Below are 24,720 nucleotides of genomic sequence, written 5' to 3'. Positions count from 1 at the left end.
TCAAAGTATAATTACGAACAACAATTTTAGTAAAAATGTGTATTGTTTATTAGATATATCGAAAATCCCTTAGGTAGTACGATTTTGGTAACTCTCCCCTAGCGAGGGAAATTAAAAATTTCAATTAACAAACCGTGTTGTAATTTGTGACGCTATGTTCGTTCAAGTATTTCAGTGCTAAGATCACCGAGAATGAATTTGCTTGGGATTTCGTGCTCGGTTATACTCCATCGCGAAGGGAAGTATCGTTTAAGATGGCGGCAACACTGACCAACTCGTTCTGTCTACCTAAAGTCACATCCCTATCCTCCTCCAGGTCACTGATTAGTGGAACTAATTACTGGACTCGCTGCTCGGTCCCTTAGATCTAAGATGTCTCTGCTCCTCGATCTGTGCACTGCACCCGCTACGCGCCAGTGGTTCTCAGATCTCAAAGTAAATCTCGAGTGACGAAAGTATTTTTTCGAAAAAATCAGCTATCCAGAATCTTATCATCGATCTTTTCACGACCTTATGCGGAATCATATTAACAAATACTGTCGACCTAGAAGTTGTTTTATTAATATTGACTCCGTCATTTTTAAATAGGTACAATTACTAATTTATATTATTTTAATAGAAACAGAATAAAGTATTATACAATAGCATAGTGTTAGGTGTAATAAATTCAAGGTTGTAACAAAGCAATTACTTAAGAAAGTTCATCAAACGAATATTTTACGATTCTGAAACTCGTTAGAAATTCTGACTGATAAATTAATTGATGAATGAATACGGAATGATCCATGTGTTTAATTTTGTTCTTTCTTTTGGTACGTTCGCCGGAATCAAAGAAAAGGATGCAAATGTGAGAACCACTGGCCCAAAGGTACCGCCACAGCGAAATGCCACATTGCTCTCCGCCAATTATCCACCACCACCAACTTCTCTCTTTCCCTGTAGATTCTCTTCTCTTACGTCCTTTCTCCCTTCCCCTTTCCCGCCAAATTCCTGTTACCCCTAGATTTATTTGTCAAGGCAGCACGTGCCCGTGCGTAAAACCAGCCCATAAAAAATACCCGTTTAGCCTTGCTCGTAACTTCCGCAAGCCGAACAAATTCGTGCAAACGAACATTCGATAAGGGTTGAAGCTTAGTTAGCCACTTAGCCATTGGTGTAATCAGGTTCGATACAGTTACGAAAGAATCCAAATTATTCTTTTGAAAAAGACAAATTTTGAGAATGTAATAAATATTGTTTCAATATTTAATTGTTTCAATAATTGTTGTAACATATTATAATTGTTTTCATTATCTAATATGAAAATCAATGATATTTAACACGTTCCGGAGTAGTTTTTTCGATGAAATATTTAACAAAAAAGTCCCTCTTTTTATTTTGTTTCGGAAAAACTAGATGGTTATAAAAAGAGTTTACCGTCCACGAAAATGTAATACTAGAAAATAAAGTGTAACGCATCGTCGTCGATATTTATGAACATTTGTACTTGACGAGTTTCCAATTTTGATGTATTAAGAAATCAGGCGTCATATGTAGAAGTTATTTTAATAATTTTTTGGCCATTTTACCAATACAGTGCTACCCTGATTTCCCGTTTGAGTCAGAAGCGACCTTCTTCGATGTTCACGATTATCTCTCTGATCGATCGATTTATGGTCGACGTTTCTGCCATTCTGTTTGCCCGATCAGTTTCAGCTTCAGCATTCTCGGCAGAATGCGTCACCACACGGTCGCTATGAATCCTTCGGACGAGATCGCGTGCTTAATTTTCCATTCACGGGATCATATCTTATTTACGAGCGAAACAATGAAAATACCAGAACAGTCAGAGGTTCTATCACTCCACTAATCGCGTGATCTTGCCGCTCGACCTATGCGAATTGATACGAGCGCCATTCATATTTCGGGATCTCGTATAGCGGATATTAATTGTCTTTTATTGTTTTTGCATTATGGCTGCGAGCACTTATGCAACATCCTGTTCCCGTGAAGTAATGCGCAGGATCGTTTTATGTACGCATTAAAAGCTATGCAATTAAATCTACTGTTAAGTACAGGGTGAAATGGAACATTTTTTGGACACCCTGTATATTAACAACCTTTACGCGATGAAACATAATTACAACTAAGAATTTTATACAGGCAATAAGCCACTATAAAAATAAATGAGTAGACTATTAAACCGTTAACACTAAACCTACCACCGCCGGTTTTATATTTTTCATTTCACAATTACTGAAATTATGAAGTCGCTTGCATGGAAATTGATTCGATAAAAATTGCACAAAATCTAAATAAATAGAGCCTTGTCATTTTTGTAACGTAAAACATTTTAATCGCTTTTAGTGGTCGGCAGCAGGTTTAGCGTTAAACGTGTAAACGAATTTTGAAAACTCGAGATAATTTAATTCTCGCGATGTCACTTCTGTCAAGTATACGATGTACATACAGGTGATCGAGACAGGTACCACCTAATTATATATGCGGTTCAGTTTCGCAAAATAAACTCGATCAATTTATTACTTTAAAGGAACTGTAAGCTCGATCGCTTTATTGTGGGGCAGGCGAGACTTTCGGTTCGGGTCTCAAGAATTTTTATCTTCGCTGTCGAAAGTGTTTACACCTTTCGGCGACATCGGAGCACCTTATTGAGAGAGAAGATGTTTCTTACCTGTGTATCCAGTGGAGCAGGTGCAAATGTATTCTCGGAGTGATTTCAAATGGCATGTGGCACCATTAAGACAAGGCGACGAGTCACACGCGTTATCGATCGGAATTTCGCACAAACTCGCGGTGAAACCGACTGGACAGGAACAGGTGAAAGACGGGGTGCCACCCCCGTCGATCTCTTTCACCCTGCAGGAACCGCCATTTTGGCAACGTGGCCCCGTGTGGCAAGGGTTCAGGTGTTGACAGTACTCTCCCACGTATTTTGATGTACAACTGGAACAAAAATAAAAAATCCAATGTTAACATTATACTTTGGTAGAATATATTTAAGTTAAATAGATTTTTATATATATTTTATATACATCAACTTGATCGATTCATTTATTAGTGCTACGACAATGCTGAATTGCATTTAACCTATTGCGGATGAGACCTTTTCAAATATTAAAGATGTTTTTCACAAGGGAACTTCAAAAGAAGGAAGGAGATAGCGATTTTCTCTTATTTCAAGATAAAAAGAGGTTTCAAATCGGAATAAGATTCATTGACATTGAAGCGTCAACAAATTTGAACATTTTTTACATTTTCTGCAAGCAAATGGTGGTTTCCTGTTTCATTGTGAGACTAGTGACGTTTCATACAGTTAGCGTAACGCGAGGTTCTATTTAAAAATGGACGGCCATTCAGTGGTGGCACCATTTCGGTTTTAATCTTTGCGGAGCAAACTCTAAAACGCTTTCCGGCCATCTAGACGTTCTCAAAGAGACCTCTAATGCCTTCTCGCGAAATGGAACGGCGATCGCGTTGCGGTCAAGGTTTCCACGAAAGGCCCAGAAAGCGGAAGACGCCATCCTTTGTGGCCAGGTTGCCAACACGTGTTATTATATCCTTCGAGTGTGTATCTAAAATTCGTGTTGTACTCTATCCGCGCAAGGTTGAGAGAAACTCTCTCTCTCTCGAGCCGTATTTCGGCGGGCTGCTAAACGATCGAAGCACAGCCCATTCAAAGAAACGATCCACCCTCTCCAATTACACGGCTGGAGCTTTGCTCTCCCTCTAATTAAACTTCTTCTTTATTATTTCACGTAATCGGTCACTTCCGTCCGCAAACGCTGAGGTGTCCGCGGTAAAAATCTGGAAAACTCTCGGGGACCGAACGAAACCGCAAGACATGGCTTCGATAAATTATATTAATAAAATAAATACAGGTTTAAACTATGAATATCGGAGTTTCAATTTCCGCGATACAAAATTAGATATCATATCAGATACGTAAAATTAGTCAGAATAGAATAAGAATATTAAATATATAAATTGGTTAAAATGAAAAGGAATAAGTTCAATTGTAGTAATTGAATTTTTTCTGTTTTTCGGAAGAAGCCATAAGCGGTCAATCTCTCAGAATCGCATGCAGACAGAGCATCAGTCCGATCAGCTGGTCCGAAAGCTACTGCACGACTTAAAATCGGACCGAGACAGCGTTGCTAAATTGACCATGTTCCGAATTGTACTAGAGCCGGCCGTGGTTAGTTCCATCGCTAGCACAGGGCGTTTAGAAAAATGTCCGAGGGGTCAGTGACTGCTGCGTCCTCCGAAAAGGTAACGCCAGGCGCCCTGCCGGGCCTTTATAAAGAAAAGCTACTTTCTAATGGGCCCTAATGATCCTAGGTTCGAGGACTCGTATTGTAGTCCCTGATCGATCACCCTCTCTTTCCCGGGAAGCGGTCGATTCTCGAAAGAAACTCGGGAGAAACGGGTCTCTATAAGGGCAACTTCCTCCGATTGCGTGACCATAGGTATCCTTCGACTCCGTGTGGTTAGCCTGCGTGATTCACTACGCCTATTCTAATAGACATCCCGCATCGAATACTCCCTCTCGATATTTTCTAATGACAATCGACTAACTAGAACGACTCGTTCACCTCGGCTCTCGAGTGCGACGGAATTATAGTGTCTCCCGCGACGTGGAATTTCATGTGTGCTCGGTCGAGCGAGTCGTAAATTGTTCAATCTAGACACGTTGATACAATGTGTTCGCGCTGGAATGAGTCACAGTAATTTGCGTGTGAAGAACGATGTTGATTTCACGTTACTTCGGAAGCCTGGTCTATTTTCGTAACGCTCGGTGGACCTGTTATGGTAACCCTTTGTAGGGCGTCATCGGTCCTCAGGCACGAAAGAACTTCTTTTTTGTTAATTGGACATCTCCAGTTATGGCGATAAAATGAGTCACTTTGGCAGGTTGGGTGCTTGACATTCTCCGAATGTGGATTTTTTAAAATACCATTCATATCCTCATTACATATTGAAGCTTCAAATACATACATATATTGGAAAACAGAAAAGTATGTGGTTCTTGTTATATAAATAATTAAACTCTTTGTTGGTAACTATAGAAGTTGTATATTAACTTTTCAGTAGCCGAGTTCGTTCACACCTAAAAATAATGAAGTCATCAAGTTGGACACTCTAGAGCACTTGTAATTGTATTACTCTTTCAACACTCCAAGAAAAATGTGTAAAAAGGAACATTTACTTTAATCTTTCACTCCAAATATAATATCTTAGCTTATCTGTTTCTTAACAATAAAACTAAATTCAGGAAATTCTTATATTTAGCAAGCTGAATTTATTTTTACTTTAAGAGAACTAGTTGTGTGTACAGTAAAGCTTGATCTAAGAAAAAGGAAACTGTAAGATCTACGAAAAACGAATATCCTCTCTCTTCACTGGGAGGTTCGTGTTTAGTAGAACCACAGGATCTAAGAAACAGCACGGACCGGAGGGTTTTACTTAGATCAAGGCTTTGCTTTATAAACGAAATACACTGCTCAAAATTTATGTCGTTTGGCTGAACAGAAATGTCGCACATTAAGGTTAATTATGCTCAGTATTCTTCAAATAAAAATCATTATGGAAATATTGCTGCACAGCTAAATAGAAATACTGTAAACCGAAGTTTATTATTCATAGTATTCTTCAAATGAAACATTCTCTTCTACTTTGCATTCCGAATAAAATTGATGAATTCACGGAACGCTGTTTATGAATAAACATTGACAGAACGATGGCCGCAGCAGCAAGGTAAAAGAAGAGAGCTGCAGGCCATTGTCGGTGAACACAGCTGGTTCCGAGTTAGTTCACGCAGCTTCTCTCATGGCTGGTTCTGGGTTCTGGCGTGGATATCGAGTATGCGAGCGCTTAGAAAGCCGCAGCCGGTATCTCTATAAACGGAAGCGACGATTCCACGGCCATTATTTGTTGGCAGCGGGTTTCTTTTGGACTAGCAGTCCAGCTTGAGAGCACGTTGAGCACCATCGGCTGGATTTATTGACTTCTATCTGTGAATATTCCTTTCTAACCACCGCAGGGACGTAACGAATACACCGCGGTGCCACTGAGTGTCGCGTGTACGGACGTTATGCGCGTGTACCACCCGCGGGATCTATTATTTTAGCCATGAAACGAGCGGTTCCAAGAGGAAACCACGCTCGCGGCACTGCATTTTGTAACGGTGCAACATTGCGGCCGCTTATTTGCAAGAAAATAACAATTGCGGGAGTCTAGAAGCAATTCCGCTCTGAACGTGTTATCCGCTCTTGCATTTAAATTCGTTCGCGGAAAACCAAACGTGCTACTACCGTTTCTAATATTCACGATAATATAGGTTTGTTGTAAACTCTTCTTGAATTGTTTAACACAATTTTACGAAATTGATGTTGACCCCTTGACATACAAAAACGTCTCAGATGCACTATTTCAAATGTTTCGTTTATATTCCAAGAATAAAATCGACATTGTTTGTACGAAATGAGCGGTCAAAAAGCATTTGATACTGAATTGAACAATATTTTTACTAAAATTGACTATTCGGTAAATTATACGCCAGAGATCAAGAAAATAATGAATATGAAAAAAAAATCAAAATGATCCACAATGAATTATAGAGTAGTCTTTTACGAGGCATTGTGCGAAATTGACCGCTCACGTGATATTCCACGAACCACTGCGCACGCAGCCATCTCACAATGATACCGTGTCAAGTACACCGTAATTATACCATCGCGTACGCGTCGCTCTATGAAAGCGAACAGTAATTTTATTGACAAATGCGGGACACGCGTCGCATGATTCAATCAAAACGCACTTCAGACTTGCAATTTTTCACGCGGCGCAAACAAAAAATTAACAGCGTCATCGTTATTCAAACTATTCGTTTAAATGTACATTACAAAAGAATAGAATTTGATTTCGTCCTAAAGGCGAGGTGCAACATTCGTATTTAATAGATGTTGTTTGAAGTAATCATTAGATCGCGGATCTTCATGGCGTTTATAGTGTTCAGTGAAGTACAAGAAAATATAGCAACAAATATGAACGACTTCTCCACTCTATGCTTACCGTAAGAAATTATTTGGTTAATTAAATTGAGCTCGTTCCTGATTTTTGTAAAATAATCTAGAAAAATTGGAATTTGCATAAAGATCCGCAGTCTGGTCATCACCACGAGTCTTTATCCATTTTTCTTTGTTCTCAACTAAATATTAACGACATCTCCACTCTATATTTACTGTAAGAAATTATTTGGTTAATTAAATTGAGCTCATTCCTGATCTTTGCGTTCCCTGATCAACGAACCCACACTTTTGAAAAACCTGTCCAGGAACTGTTATATGTGCGTCGCTTTTGCGACCCAGGCCGTTTGGCCAAACTCGCATACATTGCTGGGTTTCTACGAACCATCGTTCGGAAAGCCAGGACCACCAACGTACAGCTGTTCCGAGCGTGTACGCTACTGTTGCTTCCCGTGTATTCATCTGCACGCGAATATGATTGCATCAAGGAGTGTGCTGTACGCGCAGCATGTATCAATCAGGGACTTCACGGGCAGTAAAGTTCCGTCCGGTAGCATCATCATTCTGCTTTGTTGCCGGTCGAGGAGCAACGTTATTTTAAAAAGAAGAAGAAACGGAGCCACTTTATGGTTGACCATTCTCTCTGGTAATGGACAACCTCGAGGCGGTTCCAGGACACACTGCCAAGATTTATTTCGCTCGAGGTTCTCGCGCATCGCGACTATCAATGCCGATCTACGCCCGTTGAATCCTATCGTTGTGCTATCAAACTACCGTTGACGAACTCGGCGCACCGTAGTCGCCAAATCACGCTATATTCGTTGTCTGATCCGCCATTATAACGTGGAAACGGTTAATAACCTTATGATAACACGAGGTAATTACACGGACATTCCGTACTTCGCGGAGACGTTAAACTGTAAGCAGCGATTTCTAGTTCGCTGATCTCAGAATCTCCGTTGTGCATACGAGGACAAGCCAATTTTTCATGCTTTTCCAACACATGGCATTCCATTAAAAAGAAAATATGGTTTGATTTCAGTTGAATTCAGATATTTCAGTTGAATATCAACCCAAAGTAAAAGTAAGATGAAAAGAAAACAAGTCATGCTGGAAGCAATGAAGTACAAAATACAAGTTTAAAATGCAGTAACGAAATTATTGTAAAATCCACAAACTATCTGAAGTAATATTTTTTCATTTATTGTTTAATGTAATCTAGTTTTTTGATAATAAATGTTGCGTTCTATATTTCTTGTCTTTTGCTACCATTATTATGGGACAAATTAAATTCGTGAACTGCTACTATTATTATGGGACATAGGGAGCATAAAATAAGAAAAACCGATGATTCGACCGTAGTAGGTTCAGTGTTAATGGTACCACGAGATCGGTCGCGACGCAAACGTACAAATGCTTTCACGATCATTTGACTCGCACGCAAAAATAATGAATTTCAGTCGGACGAGGACCGTATGCGACATACCCAGGTGTTCTTCGTGACCGAAGTGTAGTTTCTCCCTGCGACTCTCCTGTTCGGGTTTCTATAGGTATACACGGACGCGGCGCGGCTCGGCGGCGTGGTCTATAAGGATAGATCGTTCGCCGAGAGAGGGCAAGAAAATCCCGCCGAAAGAAGAACGGAAGGACGACTTGTATTTGCGGGCAGGATCGTTGCCAGGACTCTCGATCAGTCTGTAAACACTCGGCCGGAATGTCGCGGGACCGATCCGCCGCTGTCGCTCGCCGACGCAACGCACAGCCGAGTGACAGTGAATTATGCCGCGGACACGATGAATAGTCGTCGATACTAGAACGATTCCACCTCCGACTTTTGCGCAAAAATACCGGACAACCGCGGACGTACATGTCGCAAAAACCTGCAACCCGCGTCTCAGCTCACACCGCGGAGAATCCAACAGGAATACAGCACCGGTCTGATCAAAAGTTTCGGAGTTTCTCAAATTTCCAGATCATTTTATTTCTTTTGTTGTATTCCAATTTTGTCTCATTCAATTTATGTAGTACGAAGAAATTTAACACGTTCAGTCTTCCGTAAAATTACAATGATCGCGTTCTCATTTGCCGATAATACAAAAATGGGGTTTTTGAGTAGTCAAAAACGATAGATAGAAGATCAATCTAGGGCGCTATCGCCCTCAAAAGTTCTATTTTTTCGATTAAACTGTGTGTAACTGTATGTAAGCACTTGTTTCATTATATGTGGTGTAAAGTGTAAAATGGAGTTCAACGAAAACATGTAATTTACTGTAATGTACTGAGTGATATCCTGAACGAGAACATTGAAAATGTTGCTCTCCGGCTGTCAACAGGTACAGTATAAAATATTAGCACATCGCAAGCGACATACCAGTTTTTAATACACGTCATTAACTCTTCATTAAATCGAACATTTAACAGGATTAAAGGATCCATTATCACGTGACTCGTCGCCTGCGAGCTTAACCAATACATTTCTTGACGGCATTTATGACAGCAATAAACCCATAAAGCCTTCATCTTTCACGAATAGGAGATCCTCTTTATACGACTTTTCTACAGATCTATAATCGTATTTTTAATTGCGTTTACATCTCGCTGAAATTTTGTACAACTTTACAACACAACGAATCTTCGAAAAATTCACAGGAATTTATATTTGCAAGAAGGTAGGCTGTATCCACCGGTGAAGACACAGAAGTTCCTCGAATGGCGAGGATACGCCGATGGATCAGTGAATCTGATTTTTGCAACAAAATAATATCGTATGTTGCATTATCAGTCCGATCTGTAATCGAGGGTTGGAGGATCATCAGAAGGGGTCTTGCTGCACGTATAATACCCTCGAATCTCATCGTGATCGAGGCCGTACGATTTCAATCATCGTTTGTTATTGTCAGTAACTGGTATATACCCATCTCTCGCAGCTCGAAGCTTGATAAATTGATCGACATACACGCGATCGAGATCTCGAATCAATGATACCGCGGAGTCCAGAGGCAGCACACCCTCAACCTCAGACGCATTTGCGAATTCAACAAGGTGCATTCCCAGCGTCCATATTCTCATATCAATTCGTATTTCAATGGAAATTGCCTGGAACTAATTTTATCGCGATTGGCGAAACGCAATGTGTCGCTTAACTTGTTCATTGTTTTCTAGACGGTTCAATTCACAATACTGAGTCGGACGTAATGCAATGATAGGAAGGGTACGTATCACCCTCTCCCTTTTTACTTTATTTTATCTTAATGAATGGACTTTCTTAACTAATTGAAGCAAATTGACATCTGAATTATCATTAATGTAAGCGATTGATCACTGAATTAATCAAACAATAGTCATTTTTACATACAGTGGGTGTAAAAAGTATTCGTACGCCCTTTAAAATAGAATAATTTTTTTGTAATTCTACCAATCGACCTGATTTCTTTAAGATCAATTAGAAGCATTGGGTTACAAAAATAAAAAAGGCATTTTTCCAAACTTTTTTATTCGGGCCCTTAAAAAAAATTTAAAACATATGTTTTGTAAATCTACGTTTGTTATACAAATGCTGAAAATTTTATCGAAATCACGAGCTACAAGCGGTTAAAAATGGTAAAAATCGTAGTTTTACACGACCAATATCAAAAAAACAACACACAAACATAAACGCGCGAGAAAAATTGAAAAGTGAGCTCCACAGGCTACATGGATCTGACACTGAAGATTAATAAGCCGAGTTAACTAGGTTGAACATTAAACAGCCGGTTTTCAACGTAGATGGTAAAAACCGTGAGATATGACCTTGGTCAACAGAAAAATTAATGGAAACATTTTTCCAAGAATAATGGCGGTCCACGTATAATAAATTAATTTCAATTGAAGTCTGAGAACGAAAGTTATTTCAGTAATCAAAACTGGAACGCCGATCCTTATCTAATTATAAATGTTCGTTTTCTTGCATGTTTAGCTTTCCGAAATTACGGCGTCATTAAGTCGCGGAGCTCGTTAGGCTTTTCATTGTTCTAATTCGTGCGAGGCAGATACAATTTAGTGGCATTCTCTTCTGTAAGATAGTCCTAAAGGCACGCGAAGAAAGAGTGCCCGGTTTCACGAAGTAGCTCGGCCAATGATGCCAGTTAATTGTGCCGGTCTTCAATTACAAAGCTGCTTAGCGTTTCAATGTACTGGGCAGCGTTTAAAGTTTCACCCAGGCTTGTTAGACTGAAACACTGCTCGCCAAACTATAAACTATAGTTGTTATACTTTTATATGTAACATAACTTGTCCCTCCGTTTAGGAAGATATTAATGTCTTCAATATAAACGTCAAGTTATTTAACTATCCCACTGAACATCAAAACATAGTGGGCTAATTTTTGTATATGTATGTGGAACGGCGAAACAAATTTACGAAACATATTTACATAATTGTGTGATACGTTAATTGGCTATTCTTTCTCGGACCAAAAATGTTGCAATTTCATGCAGTCCAAAAAAATAAATTCAAAGAAATAAATATAAAGCCGACCATTTTATGTGAATAAATTAACCTTAATATACCATTCCGTTTTTAAATGAGTTCCATTAATAAATATTTATATTGCTTGCCCTGTAAAAGTTTATAAAGAAAGTTTAGACAAAGTAACTATCGTTGAACATTGAATGAAATATTGAATAAAATATTAAAATTAATAGTAACATTACGAAAGTCGAAGTATGCTGCAGTGTAAATCAATTTCGAGGGTTTCAAGACGAACAGTAGCTCCGAATTAATTAACGTCCCCCATAGGCGATCGCTATAGTTCCTGAAGGCGGTGGCCGTCAAGATGACGTTAGTCGCGTTAACTAATAACTCAAATAAACCCTTCCCAGTTCTCCGTGTCTGTTCAGCCCATTTTCAGGGTTTAACGCGTTATGATATCTCATAGGCAGCCTCTAATTGGGCAGTAAAATATGAAATTCTATGTAAACACCGTGACAGGTGTAGCCACGTGGCAAGCTGCTCAAACACAAATGAACCGTGCAATCGTACACGAATGATTGACGTGACGAGTCGCGACGGAATTTTTGCGACTTTCACTCGTCGAAACAAGACAATTAAGTCGATGCCGATGAATCATGTTTCTGGTTACGTGGGAGTGCAAACTCTGCGTCGGTTCCATGCCAATTTCCGTGGCCTCTTCCTAGTTCTTGTTTCACACGATAAATTGGACGGAAGAGTATTTAGAAATATTCCCGCCTTTTTTTCTGGTGTTAATGGTCTTTACGAGCCACGTGCACAATGTAGGAAGCAAAGAAGAAATAAAATAGAGTACGCAAGCGGAACGTAAAAGCGCAACTCTTTCTCAACCATTCATGTTTTCGCGTAGGGATGCATTTTCTTTGGCGAAACACAATATAGAATATTATTTGGCTCCCTATTAGACTCCATGGAAATTTTTCAGCATTATTTTACCAGCATTGATTTCAGCGAATTAGAAATTTTGGTAGAATCTCTTTTAATCGCCACTATAAAGTTATCATTTTATAATTGCCTCCCTGAAGTTCTTTTACCGAGAAGAATATAATAATTATAATATTGTAGACATCAAAGTTGTCGCTATTTTAAAGAATTCGTGAGACAAAAACTTTAAAGGGAAATGTTGTTCAGACCTTGACTTGATGGATTTACAAGTTTTTAGCGAATATCTAAACTAAGGCGGACCGATAGAAACTTTAAAGGAGAATGTTGTTCAGAATGTAACAGAAACTGAATGTAACAAATGACAAAATACTGCGTTTTTATCATATTATCTTAGAATGAAAGTACAATGCTTCTTTCTTCCCGCAATTTATTAAAAATTGACTGGCGAAGTCGCGAGAGGCGGAGAAGTGGAATTCGTTGAACGATGTCCAAAAGGCCCGATAAAATTTTCATTGCGCCCGAAGGTGCAGAAATTCAGGTAATTCGCAGGCAATTAATAAGATCCTTTCGTTGAGGTTCGACGCCGCGCGAAAGGCATCCGAGAAAAAAAGGCCGATAGCCGTGATTTCTTCGGAATTATCGTGTCGTATCGTCCGGAAATTAACGGATCGGCCGCCGAAATTGCCTCGTAAATCCAGAGGATGCCCACCTCCCCACCTTCTCACTGTCTCTTGCCTCCGGTGGGACATGACGAATGGCTGCGCGATTTTGCCGCGCGCTATCTAAACGAGCATCTGAAATTGTGCTTTGCGCAACGCGTTAAGACGCGAGCCTTTGCCGATCGTTCGACGTTTAATTGGCCGGCAAACACAATTCACCCGGGAAACTCGAAAGACAAAACCCACCATCGACTTCGAATAATTATTTATTTCCAGTCGAAATCCTCTGGAGGTGTTCCGTCAGAATGAATGGAGTATCTCGGTAATTATTAGACAGCGGATCGTTATACAAAATAAACATTTTCTACCTGAATTGCAACAAACTTGAATGAAATAGAAATTTCTTTCTTAATATGTTTAATTTTTTAAATCTCTTAATGTTTTCATTGTGTTAAATTGCATCTACATATTCATTTTTGTCATAAATGCATAAAATCCTCTGTATATAATCATAATAAATATTATATTATTTATTATAATAAATATCATATATAATTATAATAAATTTTGTATGAGATTTAGAGTGCAGATAACATTGACGTTTAATTCCCCTACATACTCAAAACATTTACTTGAACCAAATCAAAATCAGAGGATTTTTATGCAATATTAAAATTTCCTATGACGAAGTAGAAAGTGGAAACTAGATTAAAATAGCTAGTAACACTATTGCAGCTATTTTCTCTTCGAAAGAATCAAAATGTAGATGTCATTAGAAAAAATACAAAATGAATTTATGATAATAATAATAAATGTTGAAAAATTTGCTTTCTCGGAACGTTAAATATCTCATTCCGTTTCAATTACTTCGGAGAACCTTAATTCAAAATTGTAATACTCGAAGCGAGACTGTAAATGTTCAATCTGCTTCATTATATCTTTGAAATTTATTTCGCGGAATTATTCGGAGCACTGTGTAATCGGAGTGCCTAAATATGGATCGATCGACAGCCACGAGTTTGCGAGAACGATCGATGTTTTTTCTCTCCGGTTCGCGAAAGTTCGATCGAAATACGATCACGGAGTAGGGCACGAGAGGAAGGGGAGGGGTGTAGCGAAAAAATATAAAACGGACTACCGTCATCCCTTGCCGATAATGCTCGGCACTTAGCACTAAAATGGCAGCCTCCGGTGTCATTACGAATCGTCCACTTAGTCGGTAATAACATCGCAGTCCCAGACGAACGGAAAACGAACCGCGAGCAAAACAACCACCGCCATTGCAAATTGAAGATCTTGCGGAGGTAGAATCCTGTCGTCGATTTTGCATCGACGATTTCACCACAATTTCGTGCAGTTCCCCGGCCACCGTTCGAGACACTTGCGACACCGTAATTTTCCGTTATAATAACTAATAATCACTCAAATTGAAAAACGCTGCGAGGTGATTGAAAAAGTATTAAAAATAATGCCGTGTCTTCGAAAGTTTACGGAGTCCCAATTTTCTTGTAATTTTGTAATCTTCGTTCTGCAACTTCGGATCTTTTAATTGAATAACCGTTATGACAATTTTCTGTAAGGCACTGTTTATCCAAAATTTAATTTAAAGAAAGCCGAGGCATTTTAATGAGAGGAGCAGTGTCGTGTAACATGTAATTTACGAGGAAAGACAAAATTATTGATGTTTGTATAAAAATGCGAGATAAATTTTACACATCTGTAAATGTTGAAATGTATAAAATTTAGCTGTGCAGTCATGTTCTGTGTCGAGTGCTGCTCACATATGTTCCAGCATTACAACACTTGTTCCATTACACATAAAATGAAACTTGTTTTTGAATTGAACATTGTTTTACAATTTTGTTTCAATATATTATATTTAAATGCATAAAGTCTAGTAATATAACCTCGGAAGACTCCAGGATTTTCTGAACATTTTTACAAGCCATAAACGCAGAAAAATCCGCAGTCTAGCGATGGCGGTCTTGCGCGTGTAGATAAGAAGATGTGCGCGCCTGATGAAACTGCCGCGGGCGTCAAAGGACGAGGAAGAGTCCTCGTCGGGGTTAAAGAGAAGAAGTCGAGTAAATAAAGGTAACGACGTTCGTTGCTCGGTAGAGACAGTGGGATCGTCGGATTTGGGACCGGAACCATCAAATTCGAGCGCATTCGACCGCGGCAAATTCCCCGACTTCTTTTGGCACGAGCTCGAATTACTTGAGGGGCCCCCCGTTGGAAAAAAGTAGAAGCGCAAGAAGCAAGACCCGGGCCCGACGAAAAGGAACGCGACGTAAAGAGAACGAGAAGGAAACGAACGGCTACAAGTGGAGAAAGAGCCGATGCCAGCCTGTTATTGGTGGCTCTTAGGCCAAGCAACACGCTTCGTCGCTCGCATTAACCGCTCGTCCGCTCCCGATATCGATGCTTTTTTGCGAGCCGCGACTGCACCACCAAGTTTTTCCAACCACCGCGAACACGGCCAATTGCGCTTCGTGAAACGCGGTCCGCGCGATCCCCGCTCGTTTCGCCGAAATGACGCTAATTTTTTCGCGCCGGCTGATCGATCAATGTCATCGGTGCACTGATTGAAGCACCCCTGTGCCCAACAAAATCGGGCGAGCAGACATTCGTAAGCGTTTACAGAGCGTTTACAGAGTTTTTGAAAAATTATTTTGTGTCCTATCGAAATTTATATTTAAGTCTAGTAGTGACCGTTTAAGAATTAGTTGTGTGACTAACACTTCTCTAAATGACTGTTGCACGCATTGCAGGTGAGCCGGATGTTGAGTTTTGTTTAAAAAAAAAGGAATTTTGAACACCTGGCTGCACGGCAAAATGAAATAGGTGATTATAAGTAGATAATGAATTAGACGCAAACGTAAAGCATGCGGGTATATTAAAAGCGGGAAATGGATAACGTTAAGGAGAAGCAGTAGCCTCTTTGTTTTATTTCCGTCGAGAAAAAACTTGCCTCGACGACGCAACTTTTTCCATGCACACGGCTGTAATAAATTTTTACAAAACCGTTTCTGCAGCCAATAAACTATGCAATTATTATGCAAGCTTATGCAGATTCGCATTCTCGTAAAGCAATTAACCGATACATAAACAATTTATATAATTACGGAGAGAAATTCGTCTTGTGCATAAAATCGTCTGTAGCATAAAATCGGCGGTTTAATCGTTATAAAATAGGGAAATGTCTGAAAAAAAGTGGTAGAATGAAAAAACGAAGAGAACCGGCCATAAATATTAATGGACCGTCGCTCATCAATGAAAGGAATACACGCAGCCTTACGCAACCCGTCGCGGAACATGCTCGGTCGGGATGCATCGACCTACATTTCCCTGTTCGCGGATTAATATCTGCAGGCCACTCCCCTGCAGTGCGATCTCGACGATTATGCGCGCCGCATGCTCCCATGTCCTTGCGAGTTTGCCCCGTCGCGTCGTCGGTGATCCATCGCTGCGAGAAGCCGTGAATTTAATCGGTTCTGGTTTCCCGGCAAAAAGAAAAACCGGCCACCGATCCGCGATGCTGGAAATTCGCACGTCGAACAGGTCCTATGAATACCGGATCAACCGCGGGAAAGTGGCTCGGGGGAAGGTGTCGCAATTAACCAGACTTAACGAACGACGTGTGAAAATGTATCCGTTCGACCACTCCGGCTGATTACCAGCTTTCGATTCTCGCAAGCAGCGACAGTTCTTTACGAGATCATATCAGCGAAAACGGGTCTCGATCGCTTCGAAACTGAAATTGCAAAATCGTATCCTCGCAGCAACTTATTTAGCGCTCCAATCAACTCCACGCCGTCTGTGGATACTTTAGTAACTCAAATAGACTATTCGCATATAGACTGGATTCAGTCTTGATGTTACAACTACATAATTAATACTAATCCTACCAAGCCCAAAACATATAAACGTGAAACACTGTATAGAAGTGAGGAGGTTGGATTTACTTCAACTTTGTACGGTTTTTATTATAATACGTGCTTAAATAAAGAAGACAATTCAGCCATTTCCTATGAAAGCGTTCTTATAATTTCAATAACTATGGCATAGAAAACCGGTCGATTTGACCGTGGTAGGTTTAATGCTAATGAATCTTTATGTATGTATGGCTTCCAAAAATTGTATATCTAAACCTACCACTGCTGGTCAAATGACCGGTCTTACATTTTTAAGTTTGTAATTATTGAAATTATTATTATCTAAATAAATAGAGCCTTGTCAATTTTATCAGCTGAAACATTTTAATCGCTTTCAGTGCTCGGTAGTTTTAGTGTTAAAACAAATTTTCATTCTGCCACTTACAGCCTTTTTAAATTCCAGTGTTGAATTTATCCAGCAGCAGGGACCTTGCCAACGACCTCGAGATCCCTCGAAATCCCGTCAAGGAATCGACGCGAGACGGTCGAAACCGCATCCTCGACTATGAAGAACTGAGGACGCGGGTTTCCGAAAAAGTGAAAAAAAGGGCGGAACAAGGCTCGACCGATGTCGCGCGAAATAGATTCAGTTGGTGATTTTTCTGTGGAGGGCTGGTTCCAACCGCGATATCGCGAGAGCTCATCTCGCTGTTGGTCTCGCGAAATGATAGAGACGGTCGGTTAGCGTCGTCAGCGCCACCACGGTGAGCCATCAGGCTCGGCATCGCCATCACCACCCACCATCAATGGTCGCTCGACCGCCCGTGCTGGGTCCATTAGTGTGTCGGCTTGTAATTTGCCGCGCCGAATGTTAATGGACTGACTCTCCGGCGGACGTTTCTTTGGCCCCTCGAAAAATCTCTTCGCTCGTCCGGTTGGCCCCCGTCACCGTCTTGCGGTGGTTGCCATAACCGCGTCTCGACGCCGATGGCGCGGTGGACGTCGCGCGAAAAAATTGCCGAGAATAGCAACAGAGAGAGAGAGAGAGAGAGAGAGAGAGAGAGAGAGAGAAAGGGAGAGGGAGAGAGAGAGTTCCGACGACGGTGCTCCCTCTGCTCCTCGACGGAGATCTAGAAGCGTGTAATTAGCTCGGGACACTGATCGCAGCCGGCGCTCGTGAGGACCGCTAATTAAGAAACGGCACCGTAATACGGTCGTCGAATTAGCATCCATTAAGATCGGGAACGTCACCGACTGAAAACGGAGCCGTCCCTCGGGCAAGGTGTAGGAGGACTCGATGCGGAGTCGCTCGAAGGGATTGCCGTCGAGAGGGTGGCTGCCTGGTCAGGGTCAACGCTGGTTCGTCGAATAATTAAGGGTCAACGGACGCGATCAATTAAGGAACCGAGATAAGAATCCGAGGGAGCCGAAAGATGTCGCGATTCGATCGTGACCGAGCGCTGACCAACGTGTAGGGATTGGCCCTTGCGAGCTGGCCAGCGGTCTTGATTGAGCAATCGACGCTGCGTGTTAATTGAACCGCGTTCTATGCATATACTATAATAGTACTCTAATACCGGAGACATTTTCTCAAAATAATCATAACTCTATTTTTATTCAGATTTATTTCATTTTACAAGATATAATACGTGCTCTTTCGAAACCTACTGGAAACACAGTAAAAATGGTTCTTTAGTAGTGAAATAAAATGAATAAGATTTTTACTAAACATTACTAAAAATGATTCCTTAATAATGAACTGAGAGGTCTTTTATCAGGCCACTTTACCCTATGCCCTATACTCTCATTTTCCAGCAAGAACTATGGACGAACTTTTATTATTAAGAGATTTAATTGATGAAGATTGTTTCATTCTTTGATAACCTTAACAATTCGAAAATAATGTGTCGGCATTATTAAATTCTTTTCATTTAAATTGCACAGTCTAATCATGAATGAAGTAACGTTCATAGATACCAAAAATGACGAGCAATTAAAGGCAGTTAAGGTATGACATTAATTACTAGGAAAGTGTCCGAGCAGCACGTGTCGTTCAATGATGAACTCATTAGGCGAGCCTACAAGAATAAAAGAGAGCGAGCGTCCGATGTCGTTGTCAGGATCGATGACCATTTGATATTCAAAGCAAGGACAATCGCGAGCCTCTTAAGGACAGTGGACGGATAAGGCAGCGAAGAGCCTCCATGAATGAGAAGATGGCAAAGAGCGAGGCGGAGCTTCCCACGTGGATAGTATGACTGCGGGCTTGGGGGCTGCTCTCTTTCACGGGGTAAGCTGTAGTCTACGAGCACGCGGTGCTCGAGGAAAACCCTTGTTTGTCTGGATATCGAATTACCGGGGAGGCCAGTGAACCCTCATTAGCTCCTAATTAGATCGTGCCACCTGGACCACGGATATCCCTTTCGGCTTTGAAATTGGATTTCTTAATTCAACGATAAATCAATAGCCTTGGACATTCAGGGAGTTCGAGTAAAACCCTTTATTAACACTTCTGGCAATAAATTTCATCTTTCTTTAATGTTCATCATTAGACTGCGGATGTTTATATAATTTATAGACACATTTTAAGACAGCAATCCTGTTTTTCGTGGAAACAGCCTTCCTAGATGCAAAACAAATAACAATGATGCATAGCGAAATTCACACGCATAAAGATCCGCATAATCATGACTGATACAACAAACTAATCCATCATTATAATACGACGACTAACACGTTAGACCGCAAACGCTTCATATCACAGTAGTATCTAACACGATCGCGTCATTTAATAAAGTTCATCTTCATTTCAAGACACAAGATGAAGATCCCTCAGTGACAAAGAAATCTGCGGACGTCTTTTACAAGCTCTTCGACAAAGGCTCTAACTGGGGATCATCGGAGTATTTTTGCACGAGGACAAGATCGAATGCCAAACCAAATAAAGGGAAAACGAAACGTGTTCCCAGGAGCGTGGAACGCCGCGTCAGTGTGCTCTGCGGTTTTTGAAACGTAACACTCGTCCGCTGGCCCGTGCGATCGTCGATCGTAAACGCAAGTTCGACGTCGATGTCGCTCCTCGTCATCTCGGAACGAGCTGCAACGAGCAAAAAGAACAGTGCAGAGTGTACAGGCGGGTTCCTTTCTTTTTTTTCTTTTTTTAAACACGCGACTTGCGGTGACGTCGCGGATGACCGCAGTTGCAGCGACCCTCGTGTGTGTCTCTTTCGCAGCTGCAGCAGAAACCGTTGCATTCGCGTGCATCAACGCTCGGGGAAAATGGAAAACTACGGCGTAGGACCTGTCCGGATACCGATCGAGATAACGCGATCGAAAATTATAATGTACTCGGCGTGCATGATAACGCTATACATAGAAACGTCAGCCTTCGGCTGGTTTTACTCCGGCCGTGTGAACAAGGGTGGCGGATATCAAGCAGCAACGATCGTTGCGAAATCAACCGAGGAAATATTAATTATTGTTCGACCCGTTCGGGACACGCAGGTGCTGTGACGTGCGATAGAGAACGGATTGTTTCGTTCTATATTTTATTTTAGATTTTATTTTAGAAAGAAATTTTATGTTTCAATTCAAAATTACGGATTCTAAGATTTTTATCGACCGATTAATTATTCAGTGGATTGATTTCCTTCAGCATATATTACCATAAAACTAGCTAGAAATCTAAGTAAGCACATTCTTGTTATATTTTTATAAACCTAGTGTTAACATTAACGGTACCAAGCACAAAATGTAACTGGTACACGTTGTTTTATAAAAATTACGAGACTGTGAAATTATTTCCTCGCAATTTTTAGAACAATACGCGCGTGAATGAATAACTTTATTTAGTAATTTCGAATGGAAGTGTCTTTTCATTTTTATAAATATAAAATAAAGACTGTGAACCCGGTCTTGGTAAGAGCAGTGTTTGATTTATTCATCTCCACCAGTGTTGGGCACATTTGCCTAAATTGAGGCAAAACCGTCCCCACCATAGCGTCCACTATCCCTTCCTATCGAACGCTGTTACCATGGAGAAACAAGCCTCAAGACTTAACAAAGAAATCACAACATTTATATAGAAGCTACTACTGTCGGTCCAACGAGAGTTGGCACAGATTATGCTAGTGGGGTGCAGGGAGATCTGAGAGACCCCACTCTTGCGCTTAGGTTCTGGCGGGAACCAGATCCCCTTATAAAAATGACAAGATTGATTTTATTTAGACTTTGTGTGGCTCCTATTGTAATACGTGCACTACTAAAGCTATAATCGTTTCTTATGAAATCATTTTGATTATTTTTTTAATTGTAAAATAAAAAACCTGGAACCGGTCATCTTGGTAGCTGTAGTGTTAAACAAGTGCTCTATAAACAGGATGAAATTCGTTGAACCAAGCGAAACAATCACAAACAGATTCCACGCACCATCGAAAAAGGTGGCAACGCAACACGTGACATAACGCGCTGTTTACTCTAGCAACAAACTTTCGACGCTGTCCGCAAGCACGCTACTATACGTTACACACGATGTTTTGGATCGTAGTACGAGAAGTGCGTGTTTTTGTCGGTCGTCCTTGGGCGTCGTCGACGACGTCGTCGACGGCATTCGGTGCCATATGTGTCACACGCCCAGCTTGTCCGCTTTTAACGCGGCTAAGTGTGAGAAGGTATGTAACACCGTGGAAAAAGGGGTCGGAGAAAGGTGGTGGTTCGGTTCACATCAAGTCGCACAGTTTATTTTCGTACTCCCCCGTACTCAAGGGTTGCTCATTGATAAGCTAATGGGATCATGATACGTCGTTCAGTTTAACATTCTGGGAACGCGACGCGTCCGTTGATGGATACACTGTAAAGAGGATTCTAATTGGCGTAACGACATAAACGTGAGAGAGAAATTTCGTGTGAAAATTTCGGTGCACGTTGCTTCCTGTGTTCGTGCACGTTCAGCGGCCAGTAAATATGCCGATCGACAATTGCTCTTCCGTTCAATCAGTATCTTTCGCCTTCAGAAGATAATCGCGGGCTACTGAGGATTTAATGAATTTATAACAAAAATGAGTACGTGTAATTCTGAATTATAAAAACAAATTATGAAAACATTGTAATTCAAAACAATTAAACATATTTAGAAAGAAAATCCCTTCCTATTTCATTCCAGTTGGTTGCAAATCAGGTTACATATTGGTTAAACAGTTGTAATATCTTAAAAATCTTAATGTTATATTTAGACAGCGGATCTTTATGCAGAATAAATATTTTTCGAACATCCTGGAGGTCTCAAAATGGATTGCGGACGTCCTGATTAAATTACGAGAATGCAGAATGATTCAAACGGACTTTTCCGAATAACCACAGGTGACTAACGCTTCAGGAAACACCGAAGGGAGCGAGTAGACTGACTCAGGCTGAAAGCATGATCGAACAACTTCTGAATAATAATTGACTTGCGGCAAAAGCACAAAAGAATATAATGAAATTATTGAAGCGAAAAATTCAGTGAAATCCGAAGCATTGCATAAACATCTGCAGCGCATCAGCTGTCCATCGTGTGCACTTTGTAACCGTCTTCCGCATACATTATACCTACCAGATTGCATTATAAATAAGTTTAATGATAATAATAACGAACAATGTCGATATTAATAATAGTAATAAAGAAAAATTTGGATAATACGGTCGGTCCAAACGGACTGCGCATCCGTTCTTCCACAGTTAATATCCCCTTTTATTTCATTTTTCCACAGATGATCCCCGATATTACATAGTTGAACGTGGCCCACGTTCGAGATAAGTAGTTCCATTAATCGGGGGATGCGGGTCAAAATCCGGGGAATTACGGGAGCGAAGCGTCGAGCAGAGGTGGGGGTAAAAATTCGATCGATTGGGAGTTCGACTTCGAGACGGGAGGGATAATGATTGAAAAATAGTAGGGACCGAATCGATCGTCAAAAATGTAGCCGAAACGGCTTTGGGAGACCAATTAGCCCTAGCCTCTTGGTTTCGCCATAAGCTGGGACGAATGCTGGGACACGGGTGGCCATTCATGAACAAGAAATGCCGACGATACTCTGGATTCCGTTGGATCTAGAAATACAATCTCGCTACTTAATCTATGAAACGTCAGTTCCGAATAAATCGCATAATTACTTTGATCGAACGCGATCTGCGACTTTCTGTGACACAGGAATTCAGCTGAAATATTTTTCGGTCTAAGAAACATTGAAATGCGTTGCGCTTTGTCGATGATTTGCATATCCTTTGCCTTTAAAATTTAACCGATTAGATATATTGCGTTGTTACATTTCGAGGTCAAATTTGAAAGTGCACACGAGGGTTGACGATGTTGTCCGTGAACCTTCGACTATCAGAGTGAACGTCAATGTCGCTTGACGCAAACGCGACCAATTTGGCGCACAGATGTCTCGTTCGGCGTATGTACTACGAAAGGGGTCGCCGGCTAAAAAGTCAGTGCAGAGAAGAAGCAACCGGCTCAAGAAGATCCAGAAAAAGAAAGAAAGAAGAGGGGGGAGAGCTCTCTCGCTAGCAGGACACAGCTCATATCGCTGTCAGTTTACGACGCCAACGTTTGCGTAGCGCCATGTGGCTGTCTCCTTCGACTACTATCACCCTTTCCCCTTCTGTCTGTTCCACAAAAAAATTTACTCTCGTCCCCCCTTTATGCCGGAACGTGGCAATGACATTTCCGTCTACTGCCGCTATCCGGCAAACAGGTCGTCGGACCTTTTTTTCTCTGACACCATCCTCCGTTTCTTCTTCCTTGCCGCCATTCATACGCGATCCCCTACGACCCCTTAGTCTCCTTTTCACATAAATCTTCTTCCTTTTTTCAACGGCGACGAAAATATACGCGGTTGTAATACACCCGGGATATCGAAGTGTGATTTTACGTGGACAACACAAGTGTTCAGAATCGTACGTTGCTCCTGAAGTTTGTACACACGTAAAATCTACAATTTACTATGCACAACATTTCTCTTGGTTCTCTTGGTCATCAACACTTTCTTACGATCCAGCTTACGATCAGGTTTGAATAATAAAACAATATCCCCCCTCCCCGACATGCTTTTTATACTACACCGTGCGAACAGAAATTAGAATAAATAAAAAATTGCAAAGAGCTGTGTCTTAACATGAAATGATACTATATACTGTTGAGAGTTTGATTTACCTAAAAGGAAAACAATTTGCAGCTAGTCACGATTCCACACTTTTAGACAATTCCATTCGCGGTCCGTTATTCCAGCCTCTTATTTCTTTTCCATGCCGGGACGAAAAGCGACAGAAGGATATGCAAAAAGTCGCGGCGATCACGCCTCTTAATTTTCCGCTGGAAGAACGGCTCTTATTTGAAAATTGAATACGAACATCCGTTACAGAGGGGTTCGGTCACGCTTTAACGGAAAATACCGGGCAACGTGAAACCGCAGCGAGGAGATTACGCGGTGAGGCCGCTTATTCGCGTTTACGCCAATGCGAAACTCCCTCGAGCCAGTGATGGATGCTCAGGATCTATGTCCGACCGATTTGGATCAAGGTGGGACTCAATTTCCTCCTCTGTTCCCAGATCACTCTTCTAGGTAGTGCTTGAATATCGTCGTAGAAAAAGAAAAGGAAGGTTGACTTGTACAACCAAAAAATTTAATCTACTCCTTTAAATCGTTCCAAAGAAAATAAACCAACATTATTAATGCAAGACCAACAACCGAGCCAGTATATTGTATTATTCAAAAAGAATTATATCGACGA

At 40.9% G+C, this 24,720-nt stretch overlaps 1 protein-coding gene across 2 annotated transcripts in view; it reads right to left on the bottom strand.

The window, feature by feature from the left end:
• The window catches only part of N (neurogenic locus Notch protein), a 309,272-nt gene that overhangs the window by 190,822 nt on the left and 93,730 nt on the right, over positions 1 to 24,720 (bottom strand). For both annotated transcript variants that reach the window (XM_076429298.1, XM_076430057.1), the window contains exon 3: positions 2,672 to 2,943. In XM_076429298.1, coding sequence (XP_076285413.1) covers positions 2,672 to 2,943 — 272 coding nt within the window. The remainder of the gene's footprint in view (positions 1 to 2,671; positions 2,944 to 24,720) is intronic.

Source organism: Lasioglossum baleicum, chromosome 1, assembly GCF_051020765.1.
Source record: "Lasioglossum baleicum chromosome 1, iyLasBale1, whole genome shotgun sequence".
NCBI classification, from domain to species: Eukaryota; Metazoa; Arthropoda; class Insecta; order Hymenoptera; family Halictidae; genus Lasioglossum; species Lasioglossum baleicum.
The sequence above is the reverse complement of the archived record's forward strand: the minus strand, read 5'-3'. Positions and strand labels throughout refer to the sequence as shown.